Source organism: Lipotes vexillifer, unplaced genomic scaffold (genome assembly GCF_000442215.2).
Source record: "Lipotes vexillifer unplaced genomic scaffold, Lipotes_vexillifer_v1.1 scaffold1219, whole genome shotgun sequence".
NCBI classification, from domain to species: domain Eukaryota; kingdom Metazoa; phylum Chordata; class Mammalia; order Artiodactyla; family Lipotidae; genus Lipotes; species Lipotes vexillifer.
Genome location: NW_006781590.1, coordinates 855120 through 868524, shown reverse-complemented (window position 1 = coordinate 868524; position 13405 = coordinate 855120). Strand labels below are relative to the sequence as shown.

General features: G+C 37.4%; 1 protein-coding gene across 1 annotated transcript in view; it reads right to left on the bottom strand.

Moving 5' to 3' along the window:
- Nucleotides 1-9608, bottom strand: part of ANK2 (ankyrin 2) — a 245969-nt gene extending 236361 nt beyond the window's left edge. Inside the window, exon 1 of the mRNA XM_007454800.1 lies at nt 9474-9608. Within this exon, the coding sequence (XP_007454862.1) occupies nt 9474-9608 (135 nt within the window). The remainder of the gene's footprint in view (nt 1-9473) is intronic.
- Between the last annotated feature and the right edge of the window lie 3797 nt (nt 9609-13405).

The window sequence follows — 13405 nt, the reverse complement described above, 5'->3', positions numbered from 1 at the left end:
CCGAAAAAAAAAAAAAAAAAAGAAAAAAAAGAATGCATAAGAAGCTGAATATGATAAGCCAGTTTTTAAAGAAATAATTATGTATTATAGACATATGGACAATTTTGTGAAGCATACACCTTACTAACAGAAAACTGTTGAATGTCTCTTACTTCTGAAAAAGGAGCTTTCCCTTTTGTAAATCTAAAGAAAAAATTATATGTGACGATCAGTGGTTTTCAAAAAGAAAAGAGCCACAAATTTTCCTATGTCCTTGTGTTTTACTAGATGTCTTAGTACATGCTTTCTAACTAATTTCCTTCAGAAGGCTAACAATCCAGAAAGATATGATTCTAATGTAGCAAGTCTGAAGAGACTTCAACCGTAGTTTTAACACATTATTTCTGCCTGGAGCGATCTTTTCTGTGATAAAGTGAGAATTCCTCATTAGACAAATTAACAATCTTAGATATTTAATTTTAAGTACATGATGTATTTATTTAATAGAGTTGTTATACTAGATAGAGAAAGTGCTACGGTATCAAGTAGAACATAAGATTATACTTCAAAGCCCCCTTTTGAAACTCATTGATAACTGAGGTAGGTAAAGAGTACAAAATATCCAAATTTTAAAATAATATGTCAGCAACATTTATAATTCATCAAAAACACTGTTTCAACTCACAATCTCTACTATTCAACACCTGGCTTTCACATAGCTTTTAGATACAATTCATTAGCTCAAAGATGCCATTGAAATGATTATACTTCCATGATCGTTGTAGTATTTTTACACCTTATAAGCAAATTTTAAAGAAAGGTACAAAACAGTTTTACTATAGTCACATAAGCCCATACAAATATGACGTGAATGTAAGCTTTGAAAAGTCAAACTCGTAAAAGTCTGACAATGAAATGTAATATAATATGCCCCAAATTTCAAAGAGAAGCCTTTAAATGAAAATGAAGGAACCAGTAGCTATTTCTTATGGCAAAATAAATTTTAAGTTTCACCCATTAAGAAGGCATTCAGTCCAAAGCAGAAACTGAAAGTGGGTAAGAAACAGCAGATGTCTGTGTGGGAAGGAAGCAAAATATGGTTGAAAAGACAGCTCTCTCTCCACAGCGGATTCTCAGCTCTACCATACATGTGACCCTGAAAAAGCCACTGTATATCCAGTAGAACCAATGTTATTAAATACAGAAGAAAGACTTAAAATTATTACATAGTTCAAATTATGTTTGGTTTGGATGAACCTCATAAGAAAAATATAATGGAAATAGTATTAGATATTGATTGTTTATATTATAATAATAATTCCTCTTATCACAGTGTAATATTTCACTGAAAGGCATCTATTGCATTTTATGTACAATTTCATATAGAGATTGCATAATAATTCAAGGAATTATTATAGTAAATATGTTTTATACAATTAATATTTCACAGAAGTAATGTGTGTGCACTTGCAGTAGGGTACTTTTTTTTTTTTGAGAAGAAGGTTATAATTAAATCTTCTTAGTTTTAATTCTTAGTTTTTCCAGGTTCTTTAAATATTTTTAGAAATGCCTTTTGTATCTCTAGCACTTTTTCAATTTTCACAGCCTTTGGTTTCATCTGGGGGCTTGTCACCTGCAGCTGGAAAATGCCCACAACTAGATTCGCTATCTTGAGTGGTTTCTTAGTTATTAATTTATTCAAGTTTTCCAAAAATATTTATTGAGCATCTGTTAGGTACTAGGTGCTTGGTTAGGCACTGCAAAGAGAGTGGAGCTTCTGATACGCAAACCACAACCTAATTGGTTCTCCTAAAACAGCCTTTGTCAGTGGTCTTTCAGTAGAACAGAGTCCATATTCTGAAGCTTGGCATATGAAGCTCTTGATAGTCTGATCCCATGTATATTAACCAAATTTCATGAATTCCACACGTGTCCAAAAAAACGAGGTGTTACAGCCATGGGGATTCATACACTGCTTCTCTCATTCTAATGTTACTATTGTTACTCATAATGCTTCAAGATTTGACTTTTCTGTAACCCTCTGAGACTGAGTTGTCATTCTTAGGTAGTCCACAACACCCTGTGCTTTCTCACCACACTGTAACACCATATTGGGACTCCTGCTTTGTCCATCCTTGGATTACGCTCCTTCAAGCCAAAGTTGCATGTCTTATTCATCTTGGTAAGCCCAGTGCCTGGCACTTAATAAATGCTCAATAAATGCTTACTGAATGTGCCTTCTTCCCAAGAGGAACCAAGATTGTACTCTGCTTCCAAGATCTGCTGTAAGCTATAGCACATCTATACAATGGAATACTATTCGGCCATAAAAAAAGAATTAAATTTTGCCATTTGCAGCAACCTGGACAGACTTTACAGGTAATATGCTAAGTGAAATAAGTCAGACAGAAAAAGACAAATACTGTATGATATCACTTATATGCGGAATCTAAAAAATACAACAAACTAGTGAGTATAACAAAAAAGCAACAGACTCACAGATATAGAGAACAAATTACTCATTACCAGTGGTGGGGGGGAGCAAATTAGGGGTGGGGACTAAGAGGTGCAAACTACTAGATATAAAATAGATAAGCTACAAGGATATATTATATAGCACAGGGAATATAGCCAATATTTTATAACTATAAATCGAGTATAACCTTTAAAAATTGTGAATCACTATGTCGTATACTTGAAACTTATGTAATATTGTACACCAACTCTACTGCAATAAAAAAATATTAAAAATAAAAATTTTAAAAATCTACTGCAGGCTCTAACTTCTCCATTAGCAGAATGGATGTTCAAAATATTTAACAACGGGTACAGTTCACACACCCGCCAATCACAATGGACACTGTCTGTAGCACTGGAGGAAGGTGGTCCTGGAGGCCCCTAGCTGGTCCAGGCATCATTCCTCTATTTGTTCGTTTGGGGGTTGGAAGTGGACTGGGGAATCCTGAGGATGGGCTCCAGTAGAAGGAGCAGCTTGGTGGGCTCATAGAAGTGGCTATTTAATTAGTCTGCATGGAATCATTTCAAAGTATAAACAATTGGTACAGCTGTTCTGCTCCATACTAGCTGAATCTCAGCCCTGTCCATGAGACATTCCCAAAACAGTATGACCTGTACCGTTCCTCTTCTTCCTTGTCATCTTTTAGGTACTCATTTCATCACTCACACTGCCACCTACCCTCCTATTGACTTTAATAGTTAATTAATTACATGTGGGTAAGTCCTGCTTCTAAAACTAGATTGAAAGTTCCTAGACGACAGAAGCCATATCTTATCTTCTTTCAATATTTATCTTTAAATAAATTATCCAAAAGTTACATAACCATGCTCTATATCATTTCATATTTTTAAAAATGCTTTACCAGAATGATTTTCAGCATACTCTTGGACCTTTTTAGGGTTAATAACAAAACTATAGGGAGAAAGTTTTCTTATAACAGTTACAAAAAAGGCTACCAAAGATAATGTTCACAATATCATTTAAAGTCTCTTATTTCTATCCTCTTAGAACTCAAAATTGAAGAAAAGTTTAACTCTCTTGACATACTGTGTGCTTCATAGATAGGGAACCATCTCTCTTTCACACACACACACACACACACACACACACACACACACACACACCACTCCACCTTAGTAAATAGCACCATCTTGTACCCAGTTGCTTAAGCCAATAACCCCTCTCTTTCTTTCAAGAGCCAAAACAATCCTTCAATAAAAACAAAAATACATCTGGAATCTGATCACTTCTCTCACCACCACTGTTAACACCCTAATTTAATCCTACGTCATCGTTCACCTCAGGGGTTTCTGGGACAGCTTAAGTTGGCCTCCCTTGATGGAATTTACAATCCATTCTCCACCAAGCAGAGATAGAGAGACAGAGACAGAGAGAGAGAGACAGAGGCACAGAGAGGGAGGGAGAAAGAGAAAGCTCACGCGAGAAAGATCTTTTGAAGCATAAATGAGGTTTTCCTATTTCTCTAAAACCCTCCAGAGGTTTCCCACTGTACTTTGAATGAAATCCAAAGTCCTTTACCAAGGCCCACTACATTTAGAAAGAAATCTAAACTTCTGCCAAGGTAGGCCTGCGCCTGCCTCTCAGACCTCATTGCCAGCCCCTTTCTTCTCAGTTCACAATGCTGCAGCCACGCCTTTTTGTCCCTCGGATTCACCCGGCACATTCCTACCTCAGCTGGGCAGCACACTCCCCCCACCTCCCTATGCAAGTTTAATGTTTGTCTCCCCCTACTCTGTCTCATCCACATATGGCCAGCATTTAGATCGATACCTAGCTCAATAAATATTTGCTGGTTGACTTACTACCTTTTGATTCAGCACAGCAGAAAAGTACTCAATTGTTTTCACAAAAACACCAGAATTCAATGCCCATGGGCTAAAGTCACAAGAAAATGTATACAATAACAAGAAGGCTGAAATAAAGAAGATAAAATTTTTTTACTATCACTGAAAAAATGTTTAAATAATTGAAACAAGAAAATAAAAATCTCTGAGAAAAAAACTGGTAAAACAAGGAGGATAACAATTTAAAAGTCACCTAGGACAGATAATCTAAGTAATATTTGTGATGAAGCATCACATTTATGGTTTTGCTCTTGGGACAAAGAAAATTAATCTGATATGGTAAAGAAACTACAGTGAATATATATCCACGCCACTCTCTCACTTTGTCACGGCTTACCCTTCCCCCTCCCCACATCCTCATATATACACTACCAAACGTAAAATAGCTAGTGGGAAGCAGCCAAGTAGCCCAGGGAGATCAGATCAGCTCCATGCTTTGTGACCACCTACAGGGGTGGGATAGGGAGGGTGGGAGGGAGGGAGACGCAAGAGGGAAGAGATATGGGAACATATGTATATATATAACTGATTCACTTTGTTATAAAGCAGAAATTAACACACCATTGTAAAGCAATTATAGTCCAATAAAGATGTTAAAAAAAAAACTACAGTGAAAAGTATATGATCTCAATGCAAGACAAATATAAAGAACACTTAGACCAATATGCAGATCTATAAACGATGCCATGACAAAAATACAAGCCAAGAAGAACAAGAAATGAAGATCTATTCCTGACGCTGCTCTAGTCTGCACTTTACCAAAGCATGGTCAAGAAGCCGTCTCTCTGGAGCCCGCTTAGCCCTTGCATGGCTTTGCGGACTCATGTCCCAGACAGAGCTCCCCTAAGAATCCAAGGCAAAATCTATAAAGCATCTCTGAGAGCTTCATCTTTCATAAGTAAAACTGGAATATATATACCCATCATCTGTAAAAAGGAAGAGGAAAAGGTATCTGAGAGATCATGCAGTTTTCCCTTCTGTGATCAACAGAAATATTTAGAAACATCACTAGGACTTACTCTGAATAAGAATTCTAGTACAGCTGAATTTTGTTCTCAACTCTCTACTACCCCACATGCTTCCTCTTTTTGGAACTGTCAAGCTGATTGTGATAATAGCAGATCTTGGAGTCCTTTAAGGACTAATGTAAGAGGCAACCACATTTCAGAGGAAAACCCTAACATAGGCTCATAAGCCTTACATCTTCATTAGGAAGGCAGACATTTTTTCTCGGTAGATTTGGAATAAAGTCTCTCTGGGAGTAGAGTTCTCTTGTGCCCTCAAAGTTTGAGTGAAGGGAGGGATGGACTTGGGAATACTCACAACACAAGGGTTGGAGTCCAGTGCAGTTCTTTATCTGTGGTCGGGGGGTGAGAGTCTGCCCTGAATGTTTGCCTACTCTTTTTCTCCATGCAAATATCTCCCTGCTACTAGAGTCCTGGCTGCACCAGCAAAATGAAAAAGAAACACTGTGACTAGTTTGAAATGTATTTCCAAATTGCTTTCCAAATATTTAGAAAAATTTACAGCATACCCTGGAACGTCTACCAGTCTCAACACCCTCTTCTAAGACTGAATATTATTATATTTTATATCTTTGTTAACAGACAGAATATTTTATTATTGTTTTAATGTATACCTTTACAAATAGGAAAAGAATACTAAAATTAATATTTAGTGACTGAAAAATTTAGCAATCAAAAATTTAATAATAGAAAAATTTAGCAATTGTTGGAAAACAGCCAGGTCGATTTGTTGCCCTACTGTCTAAGGCTGCGTTTGCTCTACAACCAACAGGGCTGAGAAGCAGCAACAGAGACCAAGTGCCCACAAAGCCTATAACATCCACTCTCGGACCCTTTACAGAAGAAGTTTGCTGGACTTGGCTCTAGAATTTAAGTATTAATTTGAATACACATTATAAAATATTATTTGTCCAGTTATAGAACTTTAAAATTTTGTGGCATATTAGCTGTTCATCATTTTTGCTATAATCTTTTTTTTAATTAAATATGTATTTATTTATTTTGGTTGTGCCAGATCTTAGTGGTGGCAGGCGGGCTCCTTAGTTGCAGCTCCAGGATTCCTTAGTTTTGGCTTCCCGGCTCCTTAGTTGCGGAACACGGGCTCTTTAGTTGCAGCATGTGAACTCTTAGTTGCGGCATGTATGTGGGATCTAGTCCCCTGACCAGGGATCAAACCCGGGCCCCCTGCATTGGGAGTGCAGAGTCTTATCCACTGTGCCACCAGGGAAGTCCCGCTATAATCTTTTAAAGTTACTTTAAAACTTAGGAAATTATTATATTGCCACAATAATATTTAGTTTCATTTTCTACTTTTTTGTGGTATAATTTCTGGGTTTAATTATGTAACATATCTGGAAATAATTATGGTCTGATTTTTTTTATCTTATAAAAAATGTATAAGCCTATTAAGTGGAATTTCAAATATGCACATACCATAATATGGTTCTAGAAGAAATGATTTTTGTTCGCTTACTTTCAAAAATTCCTGGTAACTGATTTAGTCCTCACTGCTATACTTATATACATAAACAAATGTCAGACTATTCAAAATTCTAAATAAAACTTATAGAAAAGAATGAAGTATTAATTTACATAAAGCCCAGCAGTTTTAGAACTTTAAATTTATATTTTTTTCCATGAGTTTAGTTCCGATTATGAATAAACCTGGAAATTTATTTAGTTGAAATTTTTGTCCACCAAACACAATAAACTCTATGAAACATTTCTAAGTTAATTTCCAGAAGAAAAAAAAGTGCTAAGGACCTGTGTTTCTGTTTTTCCCCCCAAAAAAGATTATTATAAAAATAAAAGTTAATAAGTTCGGAACCTCTTAACTTAATCATTAATAATGACAAGCATGAATGATGAAAAGGGACTAATTATGAAATGTATCTAGATGATGTAAGGAGTGAGTGGCTTCAGTCTTACAGTACCCATTTAAAAGTAAAGAAAGACGATAGATTTCTTAAATTGGGGAAACTTAAAGCTAGATAGAACCACGTATTTTGCTTGTCATCTTTGGTATTAGCTTTTTTTTTTTTTTTTTGCCCATGTCTAAAGTGGTGAAATCCTGAGTAAAATATCACTTCAGAAAGTAGGCAACAGGTGCATTTCCACTTCTACCGTACCTTTCCATGTCATAACAATCACTATATGCTCCTGTCCATAAAATCTTTGACAGAAGAGATTATTCAATGATCAGCAGGTTATATTATTTAATTCAGAGAAATCAGGTTGTAATAAATTTTTAAGTATCAACTCAAATTTTTTTCCGGGTAATATCTATATTAAAATGGATAGGAGGATTTTAACAAGGGAATGATATCGCTATTGATTATTTCTTCTTAAAAAGTTTTTAATCATTTCTGAACTCGAAAGTTTTGAATGAATTTCTTATTTCAGCCCTTGGATCTAAAAATCACGCTAAATCTTGCTCTTCTTTACCCAAAAGAACCTATCAGTGCATCAAAATATCATCACTTCTGTTCTCTACGTTTTAAAAATAGGCTTTTATATTTAATTTTTAAAGTACCTCTAATTTCTTTTCATGCTTTACATTTTTCTTAATGGTTTTTAAGAGGTGAAAACAGGGAATGCACTTGTATAGCTTAAAAATATTGAGGGAATTATTAACTAACATTTTAAAGAATGGTCTCAATGTTAAATTAATGAAAAAAATTCCTAGAAACTACCTTTTAAGCAAGGTAGCCACTTCTTGGAGAATATATTCATATACTGCAACTAAGCAAGCTTGTAGAGCTACTAAACAGTTACCCAAAAGTTCACCTTTTTTCGCCCCTTCAGTCCAGAAATTGCACTTGAAGTGGCCGCTCAGAAATCCCGAATGATGCTGCTGGTGGATGTGGATAATTTAAACCATAAAACCATAACCCAGAAAGAGAACTGCAACAGCCCCTGGTCACAAACCTGGGCGGTGTGGTTGTTAAGGCAGGTGTCCTCCCTCCCCACCTTTTTGCTTAATCTCTTGCCTGGGTGGCTTCTTTCCAATTCAGGAAGCACCGTCCTCATTTGCACTACAGTGCTGACAGACTTTCTTTTCACTGCAGCTATCTGCAAACACTGGCTCTGCACGTTGTTCTTACTGGTAAGTTCTTAGTTTCTCTTTCAGTTTCACTGTGGTCTGACAGAATTTCAATGCTACGAAATTATGAAATTCATCCAGGTCAGAGTAAAAGCCAAAGAGAGTAGGGAGTCACTTCAAAGTCCTCACTCCTGGAAATATCGGGCACACACTTCAAAGTACAGAGTATATTTCTCTGATTCAGAAATCTTCCTTATCTTAGTTTCACGGCTACGCTCTGAAATACGTGACTTGCAATAAGGTCAAATTCCTGCATCTGACAGATCAAAGATAAACTTTATCCTCCAGCAAATAGGAAAATCAAAATATTTCAGAAAGATGTTTGGCCCTCCGCCCCCCCCAAAAAAATCACAATAAGGCTTTGTATTCATTTTAAGAAACATACCATGACTATGAATTATTAAAGTCTGAAAGTCAACTTAGATATTTGATGGCTAGACTTTTAGGCCTCTGCACAAAATATTATCATCATAATCAGAACAGTATTTAAAGGGCTTTTCACTGAAGTTAGTTAAATATTAGAAGAAGAACGCCTTTATAGGCTGAAACTGGGAAGTTAGTACGCGCTTTTTAATCCTAATGAAAAATGATCCTAGTGAAAAATGAACTATGAATATATAAACAGGCAAAATAATTTAACAGCCTGAATGTAAGTGAATCTCTGCAACATTGCTGCAAGTCACTCCATAATAAAATATATGTTCAGCTTTGGACAAAACTTAATTAAAGAGACGGCATCCTTGCTAATTCCCAAACGTCAGTTCATAGCTAAAACCAGCTCAGAAGGAACAAACATGCACATTGCAGAACACGAAGAGGAAGCAGCAGCAGGCCACTGAATCAGAGGCAGTCAGCTGGTTTGATCACATTGGTTTTATTCTGTCAACTTCCTTCCAGGAAGTTTAGAGTTTTAACCAATGAGGTCCAATGTTGATTCTTGGGCCACCATCCTCCTCTCCTACAGTCTGTGACTTAGAACTTACCCGCACCCCAAGTTCTTTGGTGTCCTCACTGTTACAGCCATAGTAGTCTGGGGTTTTGTCCAATTCCTGCAAGTGTCCCTGTGCTCTTACACTCTTATCCGCATGACAAGACGGGCAGAGAGCTGCATTACCCATCTCAGTTCTACGGTTCCTGCTGTCAGTGGGGCCGTCCTTGCCCTCTGTGCTCTGTCCAGGGCTCCCAGGGGGACACTAGCGTGGCCAATTCATCCAGACGATCCTGGGTTCCTCCGCTCGATTCCCCTACACGCCCCTCACCAGTTCTCCCCATCTGCTGGCTGGCTTGCTGGTGTCAGAGAGAACTCAAAACCCGAGCAACTGCAGGCTGCCTTCAGTGACCATTTCCAATTCAGGCTCTGCCAGTCTATTTTTACACCTACCAGGCCAGCTATGCATGTCAATGGAGTGAGGGGGGGCGAGGCCAGGGGGGAGAAGGGGAGGGGGCAGTGTTGTTTTGTTTTTCACCATGCAAGCAGCCTCCTTTACACATGGACTGAGGTTCCTCCTGTGTAAAATGTCTCTACATAGGAGAATTTTTGCATTACTCAATGGATGTCTTTGATTTTCCCCCTCTTGGTCTTCCTATTCACAAAGAACACTAAAGTTGCTAATGACCTCGCTTCACCAGCATAACAGGTAAAAATTACTTTTGTGATGGCTTAAACCAAGAAGGATTCACTTGGCTTACAGATTTCTTTTTCATAATCATTTACAGAAAACAATTAGCCATCCTTGCAGCATTTAAAATTCACTGGAAACACATCAATCAGAACGGCTCATTTTACACCAGTATGGATGTTTTAAATTTAATAAGTTATCCACGGTTTTTCATTATTCATGAGTGTTCCAGTAAGAACAAACATTTTGTTTCATTTATAATTCTTTTTAATTTTTACTATTTTGAAAATGTTTCCCTCAGCTTTACAAGAGATAATCAAGAATGGCTTTCAAGGGGAGGGGGGAAAAAAAAGAATGGCTTTCAATATGATACATACTATCTTTGAAACCGTATTACAGATTTTGAAAGAAATTGTTTCCCACTGAAATGAGCACAGCAAACACACCATAGATTTTTTTTAACATCTTTATTGGAGTATAATTACTTTACATTGTTGTGTTAGTTTCTGCTGTATAACAAAGTGAATCAGCTATACGTATACATATATCCCCATATCCCCTTCCTCTTGCGTCTCCCTCCCACCCCTCTAGGTGGTCACAAAGCACCGAGCTCACCTCCCTGTGCTATGCGGCTGCTTCCCACTAGCTATCTATTTTACATTTGGTAGTGTATATATGTCCATGCCACTCTCTCACTTCGTCCACTTAGCCTTCCCTCTCCCCACACCATAGATTTTTGAAGCCAATTATGATACTTTTAAAAATCAAGACTTTGTTATAGACTATTATGGGTTGGACTGCATTCCCCCATTGAATTTCCTCTACAACATTATATATCTAATTATTTTAGTAGTCCTATACTTCATTTGTTATTTGTTCTGTGTGTGCATATTTTCTCTTCCAAATAGGTTTTAAACTCTTCACTGGTAGGGTCCAGACTTGATTATTGTATCATCCATCCATATGCTACATATTAAATATTAAATGTTTAAGAAATGTACTGGAATGAAAGCAATCATTTGGGGAAAACACGAAGTAGAAGATATCAATACTTAGGAATTAACCACATTACATTTGATAGAACTTACCTTTCAATTTGTCATTTTTTGAAAGAAGTAAAAATGCTTTGTCATTTTTTTGTTAAAAACAGCATTCCTGAAATAGGCCATCACTCTATATTGCTGTCCAGAGCCCTATGAACTCAAATCTGCAATTGGCACTTTTGGATTGTTGATTTCCACAAGAGCCCCACAATGCTTTTTTACCAATCCTGTTTTGAATAACTCTTTATCCCAGAGTTCACCAGCCTAGGATATGTTACTAAATATTGGAGACCTACATGTCAGTATCTAAGGCATCATCAGCATTCAGTGAAATTATTTTTACCTTTCAGCTGTAGGTGAAGATATTGTTTAAACCTTTCTAAAAAAATTAATTGACTGAACCAACAATATTAGGACAACAATGGAGGGGTGGAGATGATTTCTCCGTTCACATTAAAGAGGAGCATAGTCTAAACATTTAAGATATTAAAGATTTGGGTGAAAGTATTAAAAAAGATGGAGCTTCAATATCAGTAACGAGATTAGACTGGTAGCTGAGATGTATCAAGCAAAGCCTTCCAAGTTGCCTGAATTATTCTTATATAGACTAAACTAATGATTTTGTATAATGTGGTAATTTTTCATCAAACGTTCCATATACTTTGAACCATGTACTGTAGGAATTCAGTAAGCTATGATGTTTAATGATGTGGTTACAAACTCTACTTAAAGGATATGTTTTAATTTTTCCTATCTTCTCTAGAAGAAGGTTCATAAAGCCATATAATGCCTTACAAAGTCTCAAGACAGCCGCTTCTTCTTGAATATATATGAACTATTTTATTCAACATAGAAACCAATATCTCACCAACCGTTTACATTTACGCACATTTAGAATTAGCAGGTTGACTATTTTTTTTGTTTTTTTTTTTCGGTACGCGGGCCTCTCACTGCTGTGGCCTCTCCCGTTGTGGAGCACAGGCTCCGGACGCGCAGGCTCAGCGGCCACGGCTCACGGGCCCAGCCGCTCCGCGGCATGTGGGATCCTCCCGGACCGGGGCACGAACCCGCGTCCCCTGCATCGGCAGGCGGACTCTCAACCACTGCGCCACCGGGGAAGCCCAGGTTGACTATTTTTAAAACAAGAAATTTAACAGTCTTTTGAGATAAAATCATGCAACTTAAAAATTGGAAGCAAATCCTGAAAATTCTCTCTAGCCTCCCCCTCTCATTGAGCTGTACTTATACATATAAAAGAAATATTTAACCACTCCGGATTGGGAAAGATGTTCCTAGGTGCTTCACAAACACTTCTCCAGTGCTCTACCAGCATGAGTTGTTTCCTGGCGTGTTTCTGTCACGTTAATACATTACCCATTCTACCACTGTGTCTTTTGCTTCTCTTTCAGCCAAGCATGCATTTCCCTTCCTCTACCAGTACAAGTTCACTGTCTTTCAAAACTCATCTTAAAATTCACTTTCCCCTGGAAGTCTTAATGACACCTATGTTAGTCTCTTCATTTGTTCTATATATATATATATTTATTTTCCCCCGTATGCGGGCCTCTCACTGTTGTGGCCTCTCCCATTGCGTAGCACAGGCTCCGGACGCGCAGGCTCAGCGGCCATGGCTCACGGGCCCAGCCGCTCCGCGGCATGTGGGATCTTCCCAGACCGGGGCACGAACCCGTGTCCCCTGCATCGGCAGGCGGGCTCCCAACCACTGCGCCACCAGGGAAGCCCCTGTTCTATCTTTTTGAATAAAGTTGAGAATACTATCAGCTCTTGTCTTTTTACATAAAATGCCTCATCTCTCTCACTGACCTTCTCACAGAAGTAAAACACACACAGGAGTATTAAATGTTTGTTAAGTAAATGAATAAAAGGCAGCCCCAGATAGGAGCACAATATCAATATTTAACTGGACTACACTGACCTGAACGTCTCCTTTTACACATTAACAGTAACAGATTTGAAAATTATAAACATTTTAAGCATAACAAATCTTTAATTTTATTTCCAGATTTGAAATAAACACCCCTTTTAGTGTTTGGAAAAATACTAACATTGTTTGGGGTGTATTTTCCTAGAAAGTAATTTGTAGTGCTTTGTTACAAGAGAAAAAAAAGTCTAAAAGTACACTGAATTATAAACCAACAAAGAAACATGTTGACAACTCTTATAAGATACTTTTTCTAAGTGACTAGCCATCAGTCTTCTACCCTTCTCTCCCTTCATCCCAGGGAAATCTCA